Source organism: Anthonomus grandis, chromosome 22, assembly GCF_022605725.1.
Source record: "Anthonomus grandis grandis chromosome 22, icAntGran1.3, whole genome shotgun sequence".
NCBI lineage: Eukaryota > Metazoa > Arthropoda > Insecta > Coleoptera > Curculionidae > Anthonomus > Anthonomus grandis.
In genome coordinates, this window is record NC_065567.1 from 42,830,920 (window position 1) to 42,854,760 (window position 23,841).

Here is a 23,841-nt window from a genome sequence, read left to right on the forward strand (position 1 = left end):
AGGAAATGATTAAAGAGGTACCACTTGACCCCCGTCCCATTTGAAAAAAATTAGGGAATTTAGATCACCCCCGCTTAGAAGGGGTTCAGTTTTTTGAATTTTTTTTTAATGTCAAAAGTTGTCCCCCTGACTCCTCATTTGACGTATTTTTGGATTTTGTCGAAAAGTTTTTTCCCACCCTGTAATGCCTTGCGGTACGTTTTCGACGGGCCACCCTGCTTAGTAGAGCTACGTTTCTTTGAAAAGGTCACCCCGAATTAACTTGTGTAATCAAACATAATTTGTTTTTGAAAGTCGTCGATTGTCTTTATTTTAAATTTAGCACAATGTTTCAGTTGGGAATTACCTCCAATCGTCATCAAGTATAAACTACCAACAACAATTGTACAGGCTTACATACTAGAGGTAAGGTGCATTAGAACTTGCAGTGTCCCGACAGTATAGGGGTCTCTAGATGTTGGGAATATTAACACTGGGCTGGTTGAAGATTCCTTGGTTTTGCGTGATATAAGTTGCTCCAGGGATCTGCTTTTGTATATTGTGGTTATTAAACACTCATTGCTAGGAAATTCAACATCAAGAATGCGTTCACTTTGAAGACAACCATACCAGGTTTAGTATCGAAGACCAAACCAGAATGCCTACTGGATACCAAGAACTGCGTATACGTTGCAGACGTATGCGACCACTTGAAGTAAGGACAACAGAACATGCTTGATCCAACGGTCACAGCATACATTAGACAGAAGCAAAGATTTTATGCAAGGAGCAGGATTGGAAGAAAAAAAGATTCCTGAAAGCAACTTAATCAAGCAATAACAAGGAATATTCAGCCGGGCCAGTGTTGGCATATGATCCTATAGAAATGTGCGAAATTTAAAATAAAGACAATGAAATTTCAACGACTAGACTTTACAAACGTAATTTCATATTGAAATTTATAAGCATTTGATGCTGAATCGGGCTCTTAGGTAAAAAAGACTGGATAAAATGGATAGGACAATTAGATAAAATGCGACTAAATGTCAGCATACCAAACACTGAATAAAAAACGCATATGGACCATTTTATGACTTACATCCCATCGAGAACCATATCAACGTGTATCAAATAATAAGGTATAACCCAAAAAAAAATAAATAAAATGAAGTATACGAAAATAAAGTTATTAAATAGATGGGGTACTGCACCAAGTATTGGATGGGGTGTACAACTAAGAGAGGTCGCCGGCCATACCTCAGTAACTAGCCATCCCACAGCGTAGGGAAAAATATTTCTTATAAAAGCGGCAAAGAGAAATCGTTGGAAATTATTTACAAGTTCGTACGATGACCACTAGGGGGCGTAATACAAAATTGAAATTGAATCCTAGAGAACAATGATGCCATTTTAAAGTATGATAAATTCTAAAAAAAATTTATTTCAAACTTTTTTTTTTAATCTGTTAAATAATAGGTGGGGGAAGGGTTGAAATTTATATCTAAAATTGTTGGTAACTTTTGATTGGCCTAACCAATTTTAACGAGCTTGGTTTTGTTTTTGAGGGCGGTTTGTGTTACTTTAGACTTTTTCAGCGATTTTCTGGCAAATATTAAATACAACGATGTAATTGTTTTCATTTAGGCCTGAAAAAACATAAAAACTGGCGCAAACCACAACTCGATATCTTATTTTATTCAGAAATTATTAATTAAAATGTAAACAATAAAGATAAAACTCCAGAACTCAAATTTTTGTAATAAATAAATTGTTTTATATTTTTAATGGTGTCTTAGGTGCTCAAACTGTTTTCCTTCATTTTCAATACACAGTCGAAGTCGTTGACAGATCCGCTGCCTGGATTTCTGTTGTGGGTAAGGAATATATTGCATTGCGTATTCAGTCCTGCATGTCGTTCTGTGTTGTGGGTAGGGTGGCAAAAACTAAATATGTAATCCTTCCCCACAGATAAAAATCTAGGAAAGTCAGATCTGGGGATCGAGCAGGCCAAGGAAATATACTTCCTCTTCCTATCTACAAACGATACTGCCTGGTTAAGTATTGACGAACTTGAACTGCAAAATGTGCAGGGCAACCATCATGTTGGAAAATTATTTGGCCTCTTGTTTCCAAATAAATAATTCCAAATTCCAGTAACCCTGGGAGATCATTTTACAAAAAATTTAAAGACACATTACGAGAAAGTAATTGAAAAAGAAAGGACTAAAAATTTGTCCGCCAATAATACCGCACCACACATTTACAGTCCATCTCCATTGGTGTTGAGTCTCGTGGATCCAATGGGAATTTTATTCTGCCCAATAATGCAGATTATGCAGGTTTACACCACAATCACTGCTAAATGAGGTCTTGTCCGTCCATAATATCTTCAAGATAAATCTTCTCTAACCATGTTCAACAGCCAATGACAGAAATTGAGTCTGTTATCAAAGTCTTTTTCGAGAAGCGCTTGGTGCAGAACCACGTGATATGGATGAAGTCTAAGTAAAAAAACATAAATATAAGATATTTGGATGCTTATTAGTGTTGTAACAAATAAAAATAGGTACCTTTCAAAATATTTTCTACTGTATCGTGGGATATACCCAATTCCCTAGAAATATTTCGGATGCTTATGTGAGGGTTTAATTCAATATATTCCAAAACATTTATAATGTTGCCTCCATGCGCCCTTGCCTGCGTCTTCGATGAATATTGCCTCGAATAATTTCAGTATTTCTTAGCCTGGTAGCTAAACCGGTAAAGACTCTATGATTATAGTGTCTTCTGTCAGGATATCTTTGGGCATATATACGGGCTGCAATGCGTGCATTTTGCATTAACTCAAAATACACTGCTAGCATATCAAAAGCCGTTTATATGTCGTTTGGAATTACGTTTGGCATTTTTAAAAACTTAAATGATTTCAAAAACTGTCTTCGACGTTATATTTGACATCGATCATAAACGTTTTATCATGGCCCCAAAAATGTTTATCAAATTCATTTGTTTCCAAAGCTTACTACTAACCCGTGACGCAATAATGCCAGCGACAGATTTCATTGTTCAAAAATATTTTAATTTATAATTTCGTAATAAAATAAGATATCAAGTTGCGGTTTGCGCCAGTTTTTATGTTTTTTTTTCATGCTCTTTTAGCTTAAATGAAAAAAAATTACATCGTTGTATTTAATACTTGCCAGAAAATCGCTGAAAAAATCCGAATTAAAACAAACCGCCCTCTTGCGCTCAACAAAACAACTAACAAGGCTAAGTAATTATACCACATTAAAGCCTAATAATTACCCTTTAAAACAAAAGTAAGTTTGTTAAAATTCTTTAGGCCAATCAAGAGTTATCAAGAATTTTAGATATAAATATTCAACCCTTCCCCCACCTATTATTTAACAGATTAGAAAAAAAAGTTTGAAATAAAAAATGTTAAGAATTTATCATACTTTAAAATGGCATCATTCTTCTCTAGGATAAACAACCAATATAAGGATAAAACCAATTTTTTCCATTTCAATGTTGTAGTACGCCCACTAGCGGTCATCGTACGAACTTCCAGCAATTTCTCTTTGCCGCTTTTATGATAAATATTTTTTTCCCTACGGTGTGCGATGACTAGTTACTCAGATTTGGCTGGCGACCTCTCTTAGTTGTACACCCGGTACAATGTCAATAAATATTAGATGTTATAATTTTGGTCACTACTGTATATTACAAAAAAATGTATATATTTCAATATATTTTTTAAAATGAATTAACAGTTTTTTAATAGTTTTAGATTTATTAGATAAATATGTAGATTGATTTTATAGATAAAGTGGAGAGCTACTACAAATTTAAAAATATGTATACATAGAAAGTATACTCTTCTTTAAGAAATAAATATCGAACAAACCCAATCATTATCGACAAATTTGGTATCATTTGTTTATAGATTTAAAAAAAATAACTATATAGAGGTCTCAGATAGGGTTTGCATAAGCCCAGAAAAAACTTATATTTTGATTATTATGAACGGAAATTGGGGTTTACCTATAGCAAAGTTTACAGAATATACTATACTATGTAAATATTGAATATACTATTCTAAAATATACATGTATAAAGTCCAGTTCAGAGATCTATTAGATTTATTCTTTGATGTGTCGCAGATGCCGCCTATGTCGTATTTATTGTCGCATGATATACATGTTTAAATGGCAAAATTTTATATTATTTATCTATGAAATCATTTTAAATATACGTAAAACCCCTGTTTTACACAATTTTTTTATTTTTCTTTCGAAAATGTCAATTTTTAGAAATAAAATAATATCAAAAAATTGACCGCGGACTAAAATCCAAGCATCTTACAAAACATTTTAAACACTCCCAGACTTCTCGCCTATTTTTCGCCAGTCTATTAAACAAAGATAAAACACCTGCGTTCTGGCGATTCTTACTTTAGGCTGTGCAAGTTATTGTATCTCTCTCTATCCCACTGATTTTGAGGATTACGGGGCCGTACTCAGATATATTTTTGGGCGGTTTTTGTATTACTTATCTCCTTTAATAGTTGGGATGGGGGTCATGTGAGATTATTATTATTTGATGGGTTATGCCTTTTACACGTTTATGAAAGTGAAGAATTTAGAATTTGGCCTGTATTCGTCTAAATTTTTTGCAGTTTTTAATGTGAGGAAGTGTGTTTTTTTATTTGTGTTTGTGGATTTGTTTTAGTATTATACCTAGAGACCTTAAAATGTTTCGACCCTGGGAAAATAGGCAGGAAATTTTGACAAATGAAGAGGAAAGTGTTTGTGCGGGCTTATGGAGACCGTGCGTGCACAATAGAAAGACATTTGTAATGAAAACAATAAGAGTGATCTGGACAGTGATTTAGACTCACATAGTTTTGATAGTTCATTTTCTAGTGTTGAGGAAGCAAGGGAAGTAGAAGCTACAGGGGAAAATCAAGCAATTTTAAAACGTATTTTTTTAAGTACACACAGCGAACAAGGGAAGTTGTGTATTCCAAATACAAAAACAATGAGGTTCTGATCATAGAGATGGTTAAGGACACCTTATAGACAAGGGACAAACATTTCTCAGTCTCAACCTTGCGGAGATACCTGATAAAACTTGGATTTAAGTTTAAGATGGTTAACAAAAGGGCTGCTGTAATGAAAAGTACTCGAATTGCCAGGTGGCGTATAGAATATTTAAAGAAAATTAAAAAATTTTGGGAGGAAGAAAGATCCATATATTATTTAGACGAAACATGGTATGTTTCGTCTACCGGTAATATTACCGAGGTAACATTACCGGTAATTTTGGTAATATTACTGCAAGACCGGTAACATTGGTAATATTGGGTTTTTTTTTCACTCTATATACTCTCATTTATTCGCTATTCGCCCAGTTCTACTTGGCTTTACTGGCGCGAGGCGCAAGGACGAAAGACGATCGTGCCGTACGGAGTGGATCGGGGAATAACCAAAATATGAGTAATAAAAATTCTGCGATACCCCGGGGGCCGTGGCAAGCGATATTTTGTAAACAGTCTCTCTGTATTGATCCTAATTAGTGGCATTATTGGTACAAAAGGGTTGTTTATCGCCATTATAACTATCAGTGCAATTTTTATTAAATAACTGTAATTATTGTAGGTGATATTTAAACTGGTGAGTAAATATTTTTTAAGTTGACCTCTTCTCGAAATGTTTATTTTGTAGTTGCGATAATATGATTAAGCCAAAGAGTGATGTTTGGAGATACTACGATCTTAAAGATAAAGACAACTATTCCTGTAAATATTGTAAAACCTCCTTTAAAAGAAATGCTACCAGACAGTTCCAACATTTGCTTAAATGTGTCAAAATACCTGAAAATATAGTACACATTCTTAAAAAAGGGAAATTCCTGTTAAAAATGTTTTCGGTAGTAACAATAATACCAATACCTCGCGAAGTTCACCCATGGTATTAGAAGATAGTGATACTGAAATTGCTGATTATGAAACCTCTCAGCAGGGACACGCATTTGAGACTTTAGACTCAGAAATAGCTTCACTAGTTCGGCCTGCGCCTTCCTCAGCTAGTTCTTCTTTTTCAAGTACATCTAAAGCATCACAGGGTACAATTTCTTCGTATATTGATAACATGTCCTCTCAAGAAAACAACAAGATTGATGAAATACTGTTTGAGAGGGCTATTTATGTCTCAGGAGCCCCATTAGATATGACAACAAAAAAAGTATGGTTAGATGTATTCAAAACAATGAGATGCGCATATAAACCGCCTTCTCGTTACCAGTTGTCAAATCCACTACTCGAATCCGAGTACACTAGAGTACAAGCTGCAGTTTCTTCAAAAATCAGTGAAGCACCTATCTTAAGCTTACAAATGGATGGTTGGTCAAATTGTAGAAATGACTCTATATCCAATTTTGTTATTAATACAACTCTTCCGGTATTTTATAAACCAATCCATACCGAAGATAACAGACATTTAGCAACATTTTTGGCCTCAGAAAAAGTATTGGAAGAATTGGGAGCTTCAAATTTTTTGGCTATTGTCACTGACAACGGAGCTAACATAAAAAAGGCTCGTGAAATAGTTAGCAGCAAGTACAATTACATAACTAATTATGGTTGTATTTGTCACGGACCACGGGCTAAACCTTCTGGTTGAAGACTTCTTAAAATTAGACCATTTTGCCAATTTTAAAAAGAACATAATTTCAATTGTATCAGAGTTGAAAAATTCGCAGATTTTACATGCAAGGTTTGAAAAAATCCAGTTAAACAAAACGGGGCGATACATCTCTTTAAAATTGCCGGTGAAAACAAGATGGGATTCCTTTGTTTCTTGTTTGAAAAGCTTTTTGGACACTAAACATTCATTGAAAAGTTTAGCAGTCGATGATATCCCAGATATTTCTGATGTTCTTTCAACAAATACAGTAAGACTTCTTCTTCAAAATGAATTTTGGTTACAAATAGAAGCAACTTATGACTTGTTCCAGCCAATCTCTAAGTGGATAACGTTTTTTTGAAGCTAACGGGCCAACAATCTCAAAAGTGTTTATCTGCTTTTTTGAAATAAGATCTATATTATGTGACAAAGTATCAAATTTATCCGTTACTATGTTGGAATCCCAGAAAATATGTTCAATTCTTGAAAAACGAGAAAATAAATGTTTAAAACCCGTTCATCTTGCTGCTTACCTATTAGAACCAAACCAACGTGGCAACAATTTAATTGAAGCTGAAAATTTAGAATTGCGACGGAGTTCATCTATGAAACTGCAAGGCGTCGTCCAAAATATTCTTCAGAAGTAGGTCTTATTATGGAAGCACTTGCACAGTACGTGTTTTACACATTAGAGGTGGTAATCTTTTTGCTAAGGAATTCGTTATTTCCAGCGAAAAATCTATGTCTGGGCATGTCTGGTGGGCAGGAATTTGCTCCAGTTCTAAAATACGTAGATTGGCTGTAGACATTTTAAATTTACCATCGTCAACAGCCGCAACCGAAAGAACGTTTAGTACTTATGGATTTATTCATTGGCAAAGAAAGAGCCGGAAAACTAACCTATATTGCCCATAATTATAATTTACTAAACGAAGATCATTCAAGAAGAGAAAAAGCTACTGAGGATTCTGAGGAAGAAATTGAAAAAGAAGATCTCGGTTTCGAAATTATAGACTTGACTGAATTAACCAAGGAGAAAGAAGAATCAGATAAAGAGGTTGGGGATGATGAGGATGATTTACCATTATCCACTCTATTACGTAGTTCATTCTGACACGTTTTTTTGTGTTTACTAATGTTTTTACAGTTTTGAATTAAAAAAACTAGTATTAGTTAAAAAGCTGTTTTTTTTAAATAAATTACCAATATTACCGTAATATTACCGATTTTTAAATTACCGGTAATTTTACATCTATGGGTATGATACACTTATGATTGATGTATGATTTCCATTCTCTGGGAAAAAGTCCCTTTTTCGCCATAGTAAGAAAACATATTTTTATTAATTATAAATTTTGTTTTTTTACAGTTTTTATCCATGATTTGTCTTACATAAACACTATAACATCAGTTTAATTATTTTTTTTACAGTTACTCCCACATTTGTGTTCTGTCCCAGAGATGCAACACTACTTCTTTCATAATTCACTGGAAAAAAAGGCTATTTTACATCTGAGTTGTAATTATTTTAAAAAAATATTGTAAATTCATTATTAATTAAATTTAAAAATATTGTCTGCTACTCGTGTATAATTTTTATGTATCTGTATCATTTTTATGTATCTGTATCATCTGTATAATTTTTATGTATCTGTATGTATCTGTTTTAGTATCCATATGTTTTAGTGCGAGATGAAGTTGGAATCCAACAGAGAAACTGTTTCCTTCCTTAATGGAAGAAGCTGCTAAAGAAAAAACGCAAAAAAACAGAGTTTAGAAAATTGTATTAACTCTCTGGACCATATTCAAATGAGTGGTTAAATTTATAAAAGTATTTATTATCCTCACTGTAATTTTAGAAACCAGTATACTTAAAATGTAGGGTTTTGTATAAGATTTTTAGTTTTTTTAAGACTCTTTCCACATAAAATTTTGCGATTAAAACATGCATGCCATGTGACAATACAAGCAATACCGGCACACGGACTATTCGCGGCACATCAAAGATTCTAATAGATCTCTGAACTGGACTTTACTATTTAATATACTATTACTATACTATTGAATATACTTGAATATACTATTCTAACATATACATGTATAGTATATTTTTTAAACTTTCCATATAGTAAAATCAACAAAGTAGAAACCATGTTTTAAAAAAAATGTGGCACGTATTTCCGAGATCTTAATGATCTCGGAAATAGTACGAAATACAAGGTCGGTTATATTGTGGAAAAGTAACGCAACCGTATGCTTAAAAAAAAGCTGCTTAAAAATTCTGATTATTTCTGGAGATGACCAGAAAAACCCAAAATTTTGCCAAGTCATTTTTTCCTAAACCTATTTAACTGATATTTATTATTGCCACATTTACTACCAGTTGCTATTTTCAAATTTAACATTTGAGGCTTCGTCTTTTGGCCCTCATTATTAACTTCCGCATTACACATTATTTTCGTCGTACATGTACCTTTGCTTCACTATTAAATAAAAAATGCGGATAAACCTGCATTCATTTATTTAACAAAAAAATCTTAATTAATTTCGCCGTCTCGAAAGTAGTTTTAAAATTTAGAAAATCATAGAAAGTTAAAAAAAAAAGAAATGAACATTATTTAAATTCCTACCGTCCCATTATTACTCATTAATCATAACAATATCAAAAGTTGTAACTTCTAAAAAACTAATTTTCAAACACAATCAATTAATAATAAAAACTATAAAGACAATACTGGATTTTCTATAATAGTTAATGGCTTTGAAATAGGATCCCATGTTGTGGCACTGTCGCGACCTTTCCAAGGCCATCGACTGCATATTCCATGGGATCCTTATTATCAAACTCAAACATTATAGTGAAGAAATAGTCCATACTTGCAGTGGAGTCGTAGGTTAAGGTAAAATGAAAATCCTTCAGTTATTTATTAAACATTTAGTTAGCTTAAAATTCCCTACATGTTTCGGACACAGTAGTGTCCATCATCAGGGTGTACTAAAAGGAAATAGTTCCGAACAAAAAACAAACAGACACGGAAAAAACACTTACAAAGGTTTAAAATTGGTAACAGGCACACGCCCCAGGGTTTGATTACATATCAAAAACCCTCTATTTATTACTATTGTTTTCAATTTTAATTTTTATTTGTTTACATTCTCTTGTTGACAAGCACTGTAGGTGATCATCTATGGGATAAGTTCTAAAAGTGCCATGATACCTGATGGTGTGTTACTACAATTTTTTTTTTTTGGTGAAAGCAAGAGGAAAGCAGAAGGTAGAGAACATATTAGATGGTGCGGTTAACATAATGATTCGTACGCTGTGGAGAAGGAAAGGAACGGATAAGTACTATATAAAAAAAATTGTAAAGGGTAAGAACGATGTATTAAGAGACTATGAAGAGTTAAGACACAGTGAGTTGAAAAAGTGAGTATAAGAATGATGTACTTGATCATTAACACAGTAATGGTGGTTGTTTTGTGTAGCTTTATTTATTTCGAGTATTTCCAACACATCAAGTTTGTTGCTTTTCCGGCAGAAATGTAAAAAGAAAACCTACCGGTCTGTCCAATATAAAATGCATTGCAATTTTCACTCGAGCACCCCATCCAATAGACTGATTTTTGTTCTGGTAGGATTTTGTCCTTACAGTTGATAACAAAGGATCTTAATGTATGTTTAGTTTGAAAGGTAGTATTGATGTTATGTGAATTAAATATATTTTTGATCTGGTATGAAACCGTACCCCAAAAGGGGATTGGATAATATTTTTTATCGTCTGATTGTTTGATTAGCAGATTTTTATTTAAATGTTTGAAATAAATTTTATTGATTAATTTTAAGGGAAAATGATTGTGAGAAGCTATTTGTTTTATAATATTTAACTCTATGTTGAAGTCAGCTTTATCTAGGGGAATCGAGAATAGTCTAGAAAAGTAGGAATGGAAAGCTGCGAATTTCTGGCTATTAGGGTGATTTGAGTTATAGTCTGACATAATTAAAAAAAAAATTGAAAACAATAGTAATAAATAGAGGGTTTTTGATATGTAATCACACGGGCGTGTGCCTGTTACCAATTTTAAACCTTTGTAAGTGTACCTTATATTAATTATTTACGTTTTTTCTGTGTCTGTTTGTCTTTTGTTCGGAACTATTTCCTTTTAGTACCCCCTGATGATGGACACCACTGTGTCCGAAACATGTAGGGAATTTTAAGCTAACTAAATGTTTAATAAATAAGTGGAGGGAGACTGAAGGATTTTCATTTTACTCTAACATTATAGTTTGTGTCCTCACAGTCTATTAGATCTTGAAACCTATCTTGTTGCACTATTCGCAATTTATGGCAATGATATTAGAAGGTGCTTTTTTGAGGATGACACTATGGCTCTTCAGAAGCAATTACAAATTGTAGGGCAGATTCGAGTAGTTTACTTGACAAATAAATTAGAGAATAGTCAGATTATTACATTCAAGTAAATACTTTTATTTTATTAGAAGTAGAACGCTTTAAACCTCAAATAGTTTATCTACAGTGCCAAAGGGGTATCCAGACATAAACACACGAATGGATAATCTTAAAATGGAGGTGTAAAACATCACATGAATACTAAAGACTGAATCACAGAAATTACATTAAAAAGATGCAAAAAATCCAAGGTGTGAACCTTTGCTTCCAAGATTTTGTCATAAACATTACAGCCATGCCCCTTCTTGATTTACACAAATCAAGTCTAAATATCAATAAAGCAGATGAGATGCTATGCTCTTGGGGGTTGATAAAGATGTTTTATTAATAACCACCCCACAAGCAGAATTCCAAAAATGCATTTCTGGCACCTCTTGAATCTCAACTACTTATTATGTATTAGCCTTTTTTAAATAACTTCCTAAATGAAACCTTAAAAGAAACTTTTTGCCTCCTAAGTATTTCTAAATATAAATATTAAATTTATGAAAACGGAATTTTATCTGTGTAAATGTAATCGCCGTTCTGACGAAAAATAAGGATTCATCTGGTATGCTAATTTCAAAAAACAAGGTTTGCTTTTTTCTATCCTAACACCTTATAAGCTAAATCAAAGACAACAAGCATGAAGTTAAAACATGAAACATTCAATTGAAATGGGCTTACATCGTCTCAATGACCAGAATTTCTTTTTTTTCGTCCATATCCCTATAAGGGTAGGTGGTGCGTTCAATACGGCTAAAAAAACAAGGAAGTAAAGCATTATTGTTTGGTTAATTTGGTATTCTACTCATTAATAATATATAAGGTCACATATTTAGCTTAAAAGGTAAATATTTGTCCTAAAAGCTATCTTAAACTTAATAATTGTTCAATTATTTTGTCCGATTGAAAGCAAATATGTAATTGGTTACATTTTGTGCCTACAAGCATCTTTGGTTGTCAACAATGTTGCGTATAAACCAATAATCGTTATGGTTCAATAAAAAATCCTATATAAAATTACGACTTGCTACTGGTAAATATTTAGCTAATGAAGTTTGTGAGAGCACATTTTTAGTTCACGGCCTTTCATTATTTTTTAGAACCGTTTACACGGCTTGCAATTTTAACACGGACTAGAGGGCTATTAAAGGCATATAGATTTTTGTAGTGTCATGATTATCGTCACGCATTTAAACATTTTACAGGCACGGTATATATATACCCGTGTTATAATTCACATAATACGATAGTATTTCAAACAGGAAAAGTTTTAATAAATTAAAAAAGTCTATATTTTCATATCTTGGCATAAATGATATTTTTTAGATATGAATTCGTACAATTTCATTTATAATACTTAGTTTATTGATATAATTTATAACAGCTTGTAATAATTTTAAATTAGAGCTGTTCCTAAAACTTGATCAACTTTGGCAAACTCGTAGTTATTACGAAAGCAAATAAAATAGATACTACTTATCTTATCAAAACAAGGTGTACATTCAATTAAGAAATTTGAAAAACTTTTTTTTTCATGTAAATGTGATTTAAGTATTAATTAAATCTATCTTAATCTAAGTTATAATAGCTTCGTTCACAGTGACAGTTCTGGACAAGTTCAGAATTACTTCGCATGCGTATTGTTAAAAAGAGCGTTCGTGGTTACTATAGTCCTAAAGTTCTAGTTCGAAATCCTGCCGTTCGCGGATGTTTTTTTACTTGTTCAGGATCAATCTGTAACTAGTTCAATCGATCCTTGGACTCTCATTAGAACTTTGAGTTCTAGACTTCCGCAGTAAATTTTTAATGACATATTTGATGTATGTCGACTCTTTTTGTGTTTATTTTCTAATAAGTGGAGCTTATTTTATTTTATTTTAAAATACTATTACAAATAATAATTGCTTGTTCTACTGTTTTTGATTAGTTTTATGGGTAGTTTGTTACTTAATAGCAATTCCTGTTTTAATTAAATCAATTTTGTTTTAGATTAGTTGTCCATGATAAAATTAGCTTTGTTCGCTGACAGTTCTGAACGCATCCCGGACACGAACTTAATAAATATACCTGGACTGCTAATGCATATGGCCACGATACCAAAAAATGACCACTGCCTGGTGGCCGCCATTTTTATAGTGGTTGTGTCCTTTTGATGTTGGTCACTCTGAATATTTTTAGTATTGCCAACAAAAAATATATTAAATAACGGTAATGAAGTTGACGACGCTGACATTTGACGTGTGAGTATAGCGGATTGCCTAGTTTAGCGATTTGTAAACGATGCTTGGGTATATCGTCTGAAACAGGCGATATTCTTCCACCTTATTTAATACATGAATAATGTATCACCATCTTTATTTAAAAGTATTTGGTTCACTGTTTCTCAAACCCGAATTATTGTGAATTGTCTGCCTGTGTTGTTTATGATAGAATAATATATTTTTACTATATTATAAACCCTTGCTAATTACAAACCCTCATAAAGTCATCTATATTTTGATTTTTATAGATGGTTGTACCTATTAATGTGGAAACACGCTGTACATGGAAGGAAAGTAAAACTAGTAAGAGTAAAAATAGAAAGAAAATAAAAGTGTTTTTAACTGAATTTGTTAAATAAATATGTACAAGCAAAAGTTTAAATAAAGATCATCATTTTCATGGTATTAGGATTTATAAGATTCAAGTTTCAGTTTAAAAAGAGAAAGAAAGTTGGAAGCACACCACCCTGATAAAATCTGAAGGTCTTCAAGGATACAAGTCTTAATATAATCAGAATTTTTTATGGCTCCATAGTATGGTGGTATCATCAGCAAACTGAACCACCTTGCCCTGCAGTTTCAATGAACTCAAGTCATCCACATACAGTAAAAATAACAGTGGTCCCAACACGGAACCCTGGGGAACGCCGCATTTTAGGGATCTAGAAGCAGACAAACTCCCACACTATAACCTTCTGAGTACGATTTGATAGATAGGACTCAAGTCATCGCAACGCTACGCCCCTAAAACCATATTTATCGAGCTTAGATAACAGTATTCCATGATCCACCCAGTCAAATGCTTTGGATAGATCACAAAACACTGCCGCCGATAACTCTCCAGAATTCAAGGACACATCGACGCTCTCCAAAAAGCTAAAAACAGCATCATGAGTCCCTTTACCGGCTTGAAATCCAAACTGATTTGCAGACAAAATGCCATTATGATGTAAAAAGGACAAAATTTTGCTTTTTGCAAGTTTTTCAACTATCTTAAAGAGGGTAGACAAAATAGAAATGGGACGGAAATTACAAGGCTGATCCAAATCTCCACCCTTATGAAGAGGGATAACCATTGCCTCTTTTAAACATGAAGGAAAAATGCCAATATGTAAAGAATTGTTTATGGCAGAAACTAAAGCATTTAAGGCTGAATCAGGCAAAAAGAGTAACAACCTCGAAGATATACCATCAGCTCTAGATGATTTATGGTTTTTTAGGCGTTTGATTTCATTTTTTACTTCGGTAAGTTCGACAGGATGAAAGAAAAATGAATGCTCAACCGACACTTGTTGAAGATAGTGTAAGGGATCAATGTTACTACGAAATTTAGATTTATAAGATTTTAGATTATCAGAATAATAAAACAAATATTTTAAAGTGCATGCATCTATTCCAAGTTGATTGAAACTTTGTCTCATTTTAGGTGAGGATTACTTTCTTTCATAAATTTTAACGAAATTCTTAAAGAAGTACAAGAAAAATCACAGATCTAACGCAACTATCTTAAATTCTTACCCCTAGTAGTGGTCATTTACTTTTCATTGAATTGGCAGTCCAGGTATATTTAAGTTCGTGATCCCGGATCAGTCAGAAACTCTTCATCCTTTAAGAACATACGCATGCGTGATTCATAACCGGTTTGGAATTTATTTCTGCCGTGAACGATCTACGGACTGTCAATGTCTAAATTCGTTTATAGCTTATAGTTGTATTTTGTGTAGTATAGGTTATGTTTTGCGATTGTTTAGGAAGCAGTTTTTTTTCTTTAAAGATTTAAAGCAGAGAAATAGCTCAGGAATACAGTAATAAATTTTAATAGAGCTATTTTTTCTGAGTCTCGTTCCTGTTCAATCAGTACTGAGCCCATTCGAAAATGTTGAAAATACAGGTTATCATCAAATTGTGGGACAATGCTTTTCAAATATCCAACATTTTTGGGAACTTCGGTAACTTCTAAGTTCTCCAAGTCCTCATCACTGGAACTTAAATTAACTAGAGGGCAGACTTTTTATTTCACCTGGCAGGCAATTATAAAGTTTGATGGAATTTTTTTTTTAAGATTTCTTTGAGTTGAAGTTAGTCTATATTGGGGAATCACAGCTTGATATTTGTTTCTTGTATCAGGAATATGAATTGATTGGTGAGTAGATGTGTTAGCAATATTGCTTTTTACATATTTAGGGCTTGTTGTATGTATGTTGGAGGGAAAGGTAATATTCTCAAATTTTTAAGGTGTGGTCAACATTAAATTTTGTTAGAATTTTTATGGCTTTTTTGCTGTATATGCCAATGTGTAGATTGACCCCATCCCAAGACACCATACATCATTAGACTCCGGAACATGCCCATGTACGCAATTCTACCAATGTCTGTTGTGGTGTATAGCATTATTTTTCTTAGTAAGTTGACACTTACTAGTTTATTATTTAATGATAATATATAGGGTTTAAAAGAGAACTCCTTATCTGTTATATTTCCTAAAAATTTTGTTTCGTTTTCATTACTTGATACTTGTTTTTTTTTTAAAGAAAGTTTATTATTTTAGGTTAAGAGATAAAAAATTTGAGTCAAACCAATTTTTCACATGTATATATATATATATATTTGTTATGAGTTTGTGTGCTGTTCTTGTAAAACTTTATGCGAGTTATAATATGTCCTGTCATCTGCAAATTGGATGCATTTTCCAGACTCTAGACAGAATCGAAAATCGTTTGAATAAATGATGAATAAAATTGGCCCAACTATCGACCCTTGTGGTACCCCGGATAGTACCATTTTTGTTGTTGACTAAAAAACCCATAGTTAGCCGAATGAAAGGGTAAACGAAACATAGAAGAGTTGATCCTTCTTTAATAGGTGTTAAAAGAAATTGCTTCCAAGACAGTAGGACAATGATATAAACCATTTAAGATCTTATAAAACGTTAAAGCATCAGAATAATGCCCCCTGACTTCAAGATTAAGCATATTAAACTGGACACTGATAGCATTATAGTCGATGTAATAATTACGAAAAATATTAATTGCATCTCTAAAAGCAAGAATCTTCTTTGTACAGCCTCAAGGCGTTCAATATGAGAATCATAATAAGGGGACCAAATTCCAGACGCATACTCAAGCAAGGAATGTGCCAAAGAGTAATAAAGTAATTTGAAACAGTAAGGTGAAAGATGTACACTCTTTCTAGTGATAAAACCAAGACTACGCATACTCCTGTTAATAATATCGAAATTGTGCGGCAAAAAAGTTACCTTGGTATCGAAAAGAACACTTAAATATTTAACTGTATCAATTGACTTGAGTTCGTTATTGTTAATTGTGTATTGATAATTAATAATTTTATTAGAACGACCAAACGAAATACATATACACTTCACCCCAGGGTTCTGTTCTTGGACCAATATTGTTCCTGCTATATGTCAATGATATCTCTCAAATTCCAATTAGGGGCAAATTTACTATCTTTGCGGATGATACAACATTACTTTGGCATGACACTGACACCAAGAGATTAAGGAATATTGTTGATGAAGATTTAATTCTTGTAAAGTCATGGTGTGAATCTAATAGATTAACTTTTAATATTTCTAAAACTAATATTTTAACTTTTAAATGTAACCTTGGAACTGTCACTTTGCAAAATGAAACAATAAGTCCTTCTGAAACATGCAAATTTTTGGGCCTGACGATTGATAAGCAATTAAAATTTGAAAATCATATCTCCTCTTTATTAGGGAAGTTATCATCCAACTGTTATGCTATTAGAGTAATAACACATTCTCTGGGACGTGATGTGGCCAAAATTGCCTACCATGCTCTTATAGAGTCTTATCTGAGATACGGTATTGTGTTTTGGGGTGTGTGCTCTCAGTATTTGTTCAGTTCTCTATTTATTTTGCAAAAAAGAGCCATACGCTATATGTGTGCAGCTCCCTTTCGTAGCCCCTGTAGGCCATTGTTTTTAAAACACTCTGTCCTGACATTGCCATGCCTTTTTATTTTAGAGACTGTTTGTCTTATCCACAAAAAATATCGCCATCAGCTTGGCCCCCCTTCCTCGGGTTACAATCTCCGAACAACCTTCTCTTTACCTCTGCCTATCCCAAAAAGTGAGCAGATTAAGTCCTCTTTTGTGTACGGGGCCAGAAGGCTTTTTAACCACCTATCCCTTTATATAAAGCTAATAAATTGTGAAAAACGTTTTAGGAAAAATATAAAGAAACTTTTGCTTGCTAAAGCATTTTATTCTCTAGACGAGTTTTTAAATACAATTTTTTGACAGTGAAGAGTTTTGCGCAGTGTAATGTGACTTCTTACTACCTTTTCTTTGGGTGTGTTCTATGTTCTATGTATGTAAGAATTGTTAAAATTTTTATATTTTTGTAAAAGATTATGTTGTAAACTATCTTTAAGGTTTTATATAATGCTTTGTTAACAACAGATGATGTTACGTAACAATAAAGCTATTTTTGACTTTTGACTATCAAAGGCCTTTGAGAAGTCTGTATACACACTATCGACCTGTACAGACCGCGCAAAAGCACCAATCAAATCAGATTGGTAAGTCAACAGGTTAGTCACCGTAGATCTACCCTGAGAAAAACCATGCTGATGATCACTAAGCAATCGCCTACAGTGGCATGAATATTGCACAGAAAACAACCTATCAAACAGCTTAGGAGCTGAATACACACACCTTTATAGTTAAAAATATCAGTTCTATCGCAATTTTTATGAATTGTTGTTAAAAAGCTTACCTTCCAATAATCAGGAAATTTGCCTGGTGTCAAGCAAAGATTAAAAAGGTGATGCAGAGGCTTACTCAGAGTGCACACACAGTTTTTAAGAAAAACAGATGGGATACCATCAGGGCCAAAAGAATTTTTGTTAGGAAGGCGTAAGATTTCATCAAATATGTCCAATAAAGAAAAAGAGATGCAATTTAAATCCGGACTGTAATCAAATTTATAGTCAGGAGCCTTGCAGACAGGTTGCTTGTATGTAGTTTCAAAATACCTAGCAAATAAATTTACAATATCTTGACCATTACCAGCAACCTCAGCTTCCATATGCATGCTATTGGGGTATGAATCACACCTACGTAATCTATTAATGTGTTTCCAAAAAGAAAAAGGATCGTGAGAAATTTTAGTATTTAATCTTTCAATATATGACCTAAAACATTCATCACGAAGAGTTTTACATTTATTCCTCAAATTTGAAAAATTAATATAATCCATGGGATCCTTACTATTTTTGAATTTTGTGTGAGCAATCTTTTTTTTGAATAACAAGATTCTGTAATTTTCTACTAAACCAAGTGGGAAAATTAGATGATTTAAAACGTTTAATTGGAACAAACATCTCAATAGAAAAATAGAGTGCAGTGTAAAAATAAAGAGCATTGTAAAAAATATCAATGCATTTATTAATATCCTTTTGATTAAAAGCAGTATACCAATTCATATGCAAGCAAGGTAATTATTAATGGCAACAAAATCACAGTTTACAAAATCATAATAATAAACATCATACTTAAGACTAAAATCACAATTAATAGGAATACTTATTTCAATACTATTTAAAATTAGGTGAGTGTTTCTGAATAAAAATTCGTTTTAGGGCCAAAAAGGCCTTTTTGTTCAACCGTTTGACATGATCGCTAAAACGAAGAGCTTCGTCCATATGTAAGCGTATGACCCCTCCTAGGTTAATATCAACATTATTTTTGACAATCACTTTATATTTTTTACTTGCAAACATAGAAGCTTGGATTTATTGAGGTTAAGTTGTAGATTATGTTCATTAGACAGAGACCTAATGGTTTCTAAGTCGTGATTAACACGCTGTGTTGCATCAGCAAAGTTGGTGGCATCAAAGTTATATACCAGTTGCGTATCGTCAGATTAGTAGAACATAGAATATCAGCGGTGTATATTATAAAAACCAAAGGAGATAAAATAGAGCCTTGAGAAACACCGGAATGAATACTTAGGGTTTGAGAAGAAGTTCCATTGTATGTTACTTTCTGAAATCTATTATTAAGAAAAGATGAGATAATATTTAAAGAAGCATCTGAGCACCCATAATAATGCAGTTTGGAACACAAGAGACAAATAAATATACTGCAGGCAATTATTAAAAATAAAACATGACAAATATTTTATTTTAGGCAAAGCAATAATACATACAAACTACAAAACCGTTAATATATAATTGAAAGCATCATGTTTATCATTTAATAGTATTAAATCTTATAAGGTAGGTGAAAAAAATATTAATTTTATCGAATGACCTGTATTTTATTTCGGTACATTGAGTCATGCCCATGAGAACTTTTAAGTCCAAAAATTATATTTTATCTAATATGAAATGCGCAGTGTCCTTTGAAGTTATCTTTTCAATTTTAACCACACCCATTAATATGTGTATAATAAATAAGGTGTCTTTATCTAAGTGATAAATTACTGTAGATTTAATTTAATTTATTTTTTACATTTAGTATTGATGTCCCTGAGGAAAACTTTAAAGATTTTAGTTTTTTTTGTAATTTGACCTCGATCCAGCAAACTCCTCATTAAAATGTAAATTAACGCCAAAATGGAGCAACATAACAGATAAGAAATAATCATTTACTTAAATATATATACTAAGCAGAGATAAGAAGAGGAACGGATATCAGGGATATAGTATGGAGGTTATAAATGTATGAAATCAATATGTATTGTAACGATCAACTTACGTAATTATTAAACCAATACTTACATAACGATAATCGTGATTCATTATCTTTACCCGCTTTATTCATCTGTGGTGGCAAATAATGGGTTTATAACTACCCACAGATATATCAAAAACGAATTAGAAATATACTACATTTAAATTAAGCTGTAATGAGTTATATGTAAGGCAATTAGCAAAGCATTCCTAGTCAATAGAATAACGATTAGATGAATAATTTGACTTAATTCTTAATTAACTAGTCACAGCAAAATTGATTTTGATTAGCTTTAAAAATTTTTTAAATTTAAGTGTCAACGCAAAATCCAGGTTTCTACATGTCAACAGTTTTGAGTTTCCCAATACGAGTTTTTGATTAGTTAAGGGAAACTTGATAAGCGTCGCAGTCTTGATTTTTTAGTATCCACAGCGATCTTTTTCATATGTACAAGGTGATCGTGTGACCATTTGTGCTCTTCAATTATAATTGTACAGCACACATACATACGCATACCCACATAGTGCAATCTCGAAAACATTGAGCATAATTTTTTTGAAGAGCGTGAATTTCGAAAGGCACAAATACAGACTTTACCGCAATATATGATTTGTGCCAATTAAAGGCGTAGTTTTCGCAAAACAGCTATTAAGTGAAATCTATATTGTTGAGACGAATTCATAATTGTTTCATTGGTAAAAACTTGTCTTAGGTAATAGAAATGGGAATGAGAGCGACTCATTCATCTGTCGTTCTTAACCTCTAACCATTTACTTTTTTTTATATTAAATAATTTTTATTTGTATATATTATTTTTTTTTTAATTTTTCTCTTTTTGGTATAAAGGTATATTATAGTGTCTGTTATAGTGGGGTGTTATATATTTTATAGGTAAATGAGAGTTGCACATTTAAACGTAAGATCACTGCGTACAAGGTTCAATGAATTTACATTCCTAGTAGAATATCAAAATTTAGACATTATCTTTTTATCTGAAACATGGCTCTCCAATACCGATGACTAATTGTTGTGTAAAATTCCGCGATACCAATTTTTTAAGAAGAATCGTCAGGGTAGAGGCGGGGGCGTGGCGGCTTATGTAAGAGATAAAGATAATACTGTTTCATTTGACTTTAATATTAATGCTCAATTGGTCCAGTGGGTCAATGGGTCAACCAGAGTCTCGGCTACTTGCAGCACTCTTCTTGATGCCATATTTGTGTCTAATGGGTCTCTGATACATAATAAAGGGGTCATTTGCGCAGACATCTCAAATCACATCTCAGATCACAACTTGGTTTTCTGTGAGCTAAATTTAAACAGGGTACCCATAGTTCTTAAACCCACTAATTGAATACAGGTGTTTTAAAAATTTTAATAACCAATTTTTTTTGCAGGATTTATATTTACTACCATGGGATAGCATTTTAAATCAAAATAATATCGATAGTAAAATAGTAATTTTTAATAATTTAATTCAAACACTTTTTAATAAACATCATAGTTACATGATCGGTAGGGTTCCTCCATTCAAATGGCTTACCAAAAGATATACACTACAGATAATAACACTGCTAAATTCGTTCAAACGTACAAAAAATTTAGCGCAGGCAGAGTTTGGAGTCCACATTTTCTCTAATTCTTTTGCTCGGAAACTAAAATATTACTCGTAAGCTGCTAAGATGTGTGTGGTCAGCTTTTTTCGGGCACTTTCTTTGAATATATACATTCCATAAATAAAACAGAACTTATCTGGTGCGTGCTTGCACATTTCAGTGTATTTTATTATACACTGAATGTTGTTGAATATGTGATTATCTTGTTAAACTTTTATAATTGGGTTTTTATATCATATTAATAGTTATTTGTTCTAATTCTTTGGATAACTTTTGAGAATGTGACTTTACTTTACTCTTTTTCTTTTCTTTTCATTCTTTTAGGTTTGTTTGTGTGTGTTTTTTTTTAACTATATTTTTCATTGTTTTGCAACTGTTTCCTGTTATTGGGCAAGTTGCCTGTTGGAAATAAAGGCTTATTATTATTATACACAGTACGAACTACCCAAACGTAACGCCATAGCTTGGGCAGTGGGTGAGTTTTGTCCATATAAGGCTGCGGGACCTGATGGAATCATACCCATGATGTTGCAGATAGGCCTCGAAATCACGATGCCTTACTTAAAGAGAGTTTTTGAGGCCAGCATTGCAATGGGGTATGTTCCACTAACATAGAGGGTGGCAAATGTGGTCTTTATCCCAAACCCGGGCAAGAAAGACTACCGTCAACCAAAGTCCTTTAGGGCAATAAGCCTGACTTAATTTCTACTAAAGACTATAGAAAGGCTTATAGACAGGTATATAACAGAGGAGATTCTAATAGAATCACCACTACATAGGAATCAGCATGCCTACATGAAAGGGAAGTCGACGGAAACGACACTTTACTCTGTAGTGAGCAAAGCTGCAAAAGCCATAGAGAACATGGAAATAGCCCTTTTCTTTGACGTGGAAGAGCATTTGATAAGGCAAAAACAGATACTATCTACTAAGCCCTCCTGACCAGGGGCACTCCGGCTCATCTAGTTAGGTGAGTCAAAACGGTGCTGGAAGACCGGAAGATCAGTGCTACACTAGACTGTCGTGTCGAGACCAGGGTGAAAGGCGGCTGCCCAAAGGCAGTTGCCTTCACCACACCTTTGGTGCCTGGTGATGGACAGTCTCCTCAGGAAGCTAGAACTTGAAGGACTCTATGCACAGGCATACACGGATGACGGACTAGTGATGGTCACGGGTAAATTCGTGAACACAGTCTGTGAGCGGATGCAAGTCGCGTGCGGGATAGTGGAACAGTGGTGTCGGGAGACAGGGCTGTCGGTCAACCCCGAAAAGATCGAGCTCATTCTCTTTACTAAGAGGCGGAATTTGACAGGCTTTAAACCTCCCATTATGTATCAGACTCGCCTAACTTTGAGGCAGCAGGTCAAATACTTGGAAGTTACTTTAGACAGCAAGTTTAAAACACGTTTAAATCTCACGTAGAGCAGGCAGTAATTAAGGCAACGGCCCTAATATAGCAATTACGGCGAACAATAGGTACAAGATGGAATCTAAAACCCCACGTTCTCCAGTGGCTTTATACTGCAATCATACGACTGAGGATCTCGTACGGATCCGTGGTCTGGTGACCAGCCGCATTGAAGATCATCAACGCCCAAAAGCTGACCAGGCTGCAAGGACTGGTCTGCTTGGGAATTACTGGAGCTATGAGAACAACACCTGCGGCACCACTAAATATTCTTCTTGGGCTACCGAGTCTACCTCCCAGTCTGGATTGAGAGGGAGGCCATGGCGGCACATAAGAGGATGAAGGATAGCGGAGGGCGGCGCAATGTTCACTTAGGATAAGGCCATAAGACGATTGCTCTCAGGATGTGTAAGAACATACCAATTCTGACATCCAGATGCACTACAGAAAGTGGCAAACTAAGATTAAAGAAGGGGCTTCGTGTCGAAATCCCGACAAGGGAAGAATGGTCGTCGAACCAAATTGAAGAGCCAAGTAGTTTCCAGGCCTGGTACACAGATGGATCATGGATGAAAAGCACCAATTCAGCCGAAGCCGGAGTGTACAGGATGGAAACTAACACAGGGAAATCCTTCCCGCCAGGGACACCACACACCACATTTTTTCAAGCGGAGGTGTTTGCTATACTCGAAGTAGCAAACAAACGAGAGGCAT

The 23,841-nt window shown here is 33.6% G+C and overlaps 1 protein-coding gene across 2 annotated transcripts in view; it reads right to left on the reverse strand.

The window, feature by feature from the left end:
* Positions 1-23,841, reverse strand: part of LOC126748319 (EH domain-containing protein 1-like) — a 64,513-nt gene that overhangs the window by 14,716 nt on the left and 25,956 nt on the right. Inside the window, exon 3 of one of the 2 annotated variants that reach the window (XM_050457466.1) lies at positions 11,801-11,872. The exons of the other annotated variant lie outside the window; for it this stretch is intronic. Coding sequence (XP_050313423.1) covers positions 11,801-11,872 — 72 coding nt within the window. The remainder of the gene's footprint in view (positions 1-11,800; positions 11,873-23,841) is intronic. 2 annotated transcript variants of the gene reach the window in all.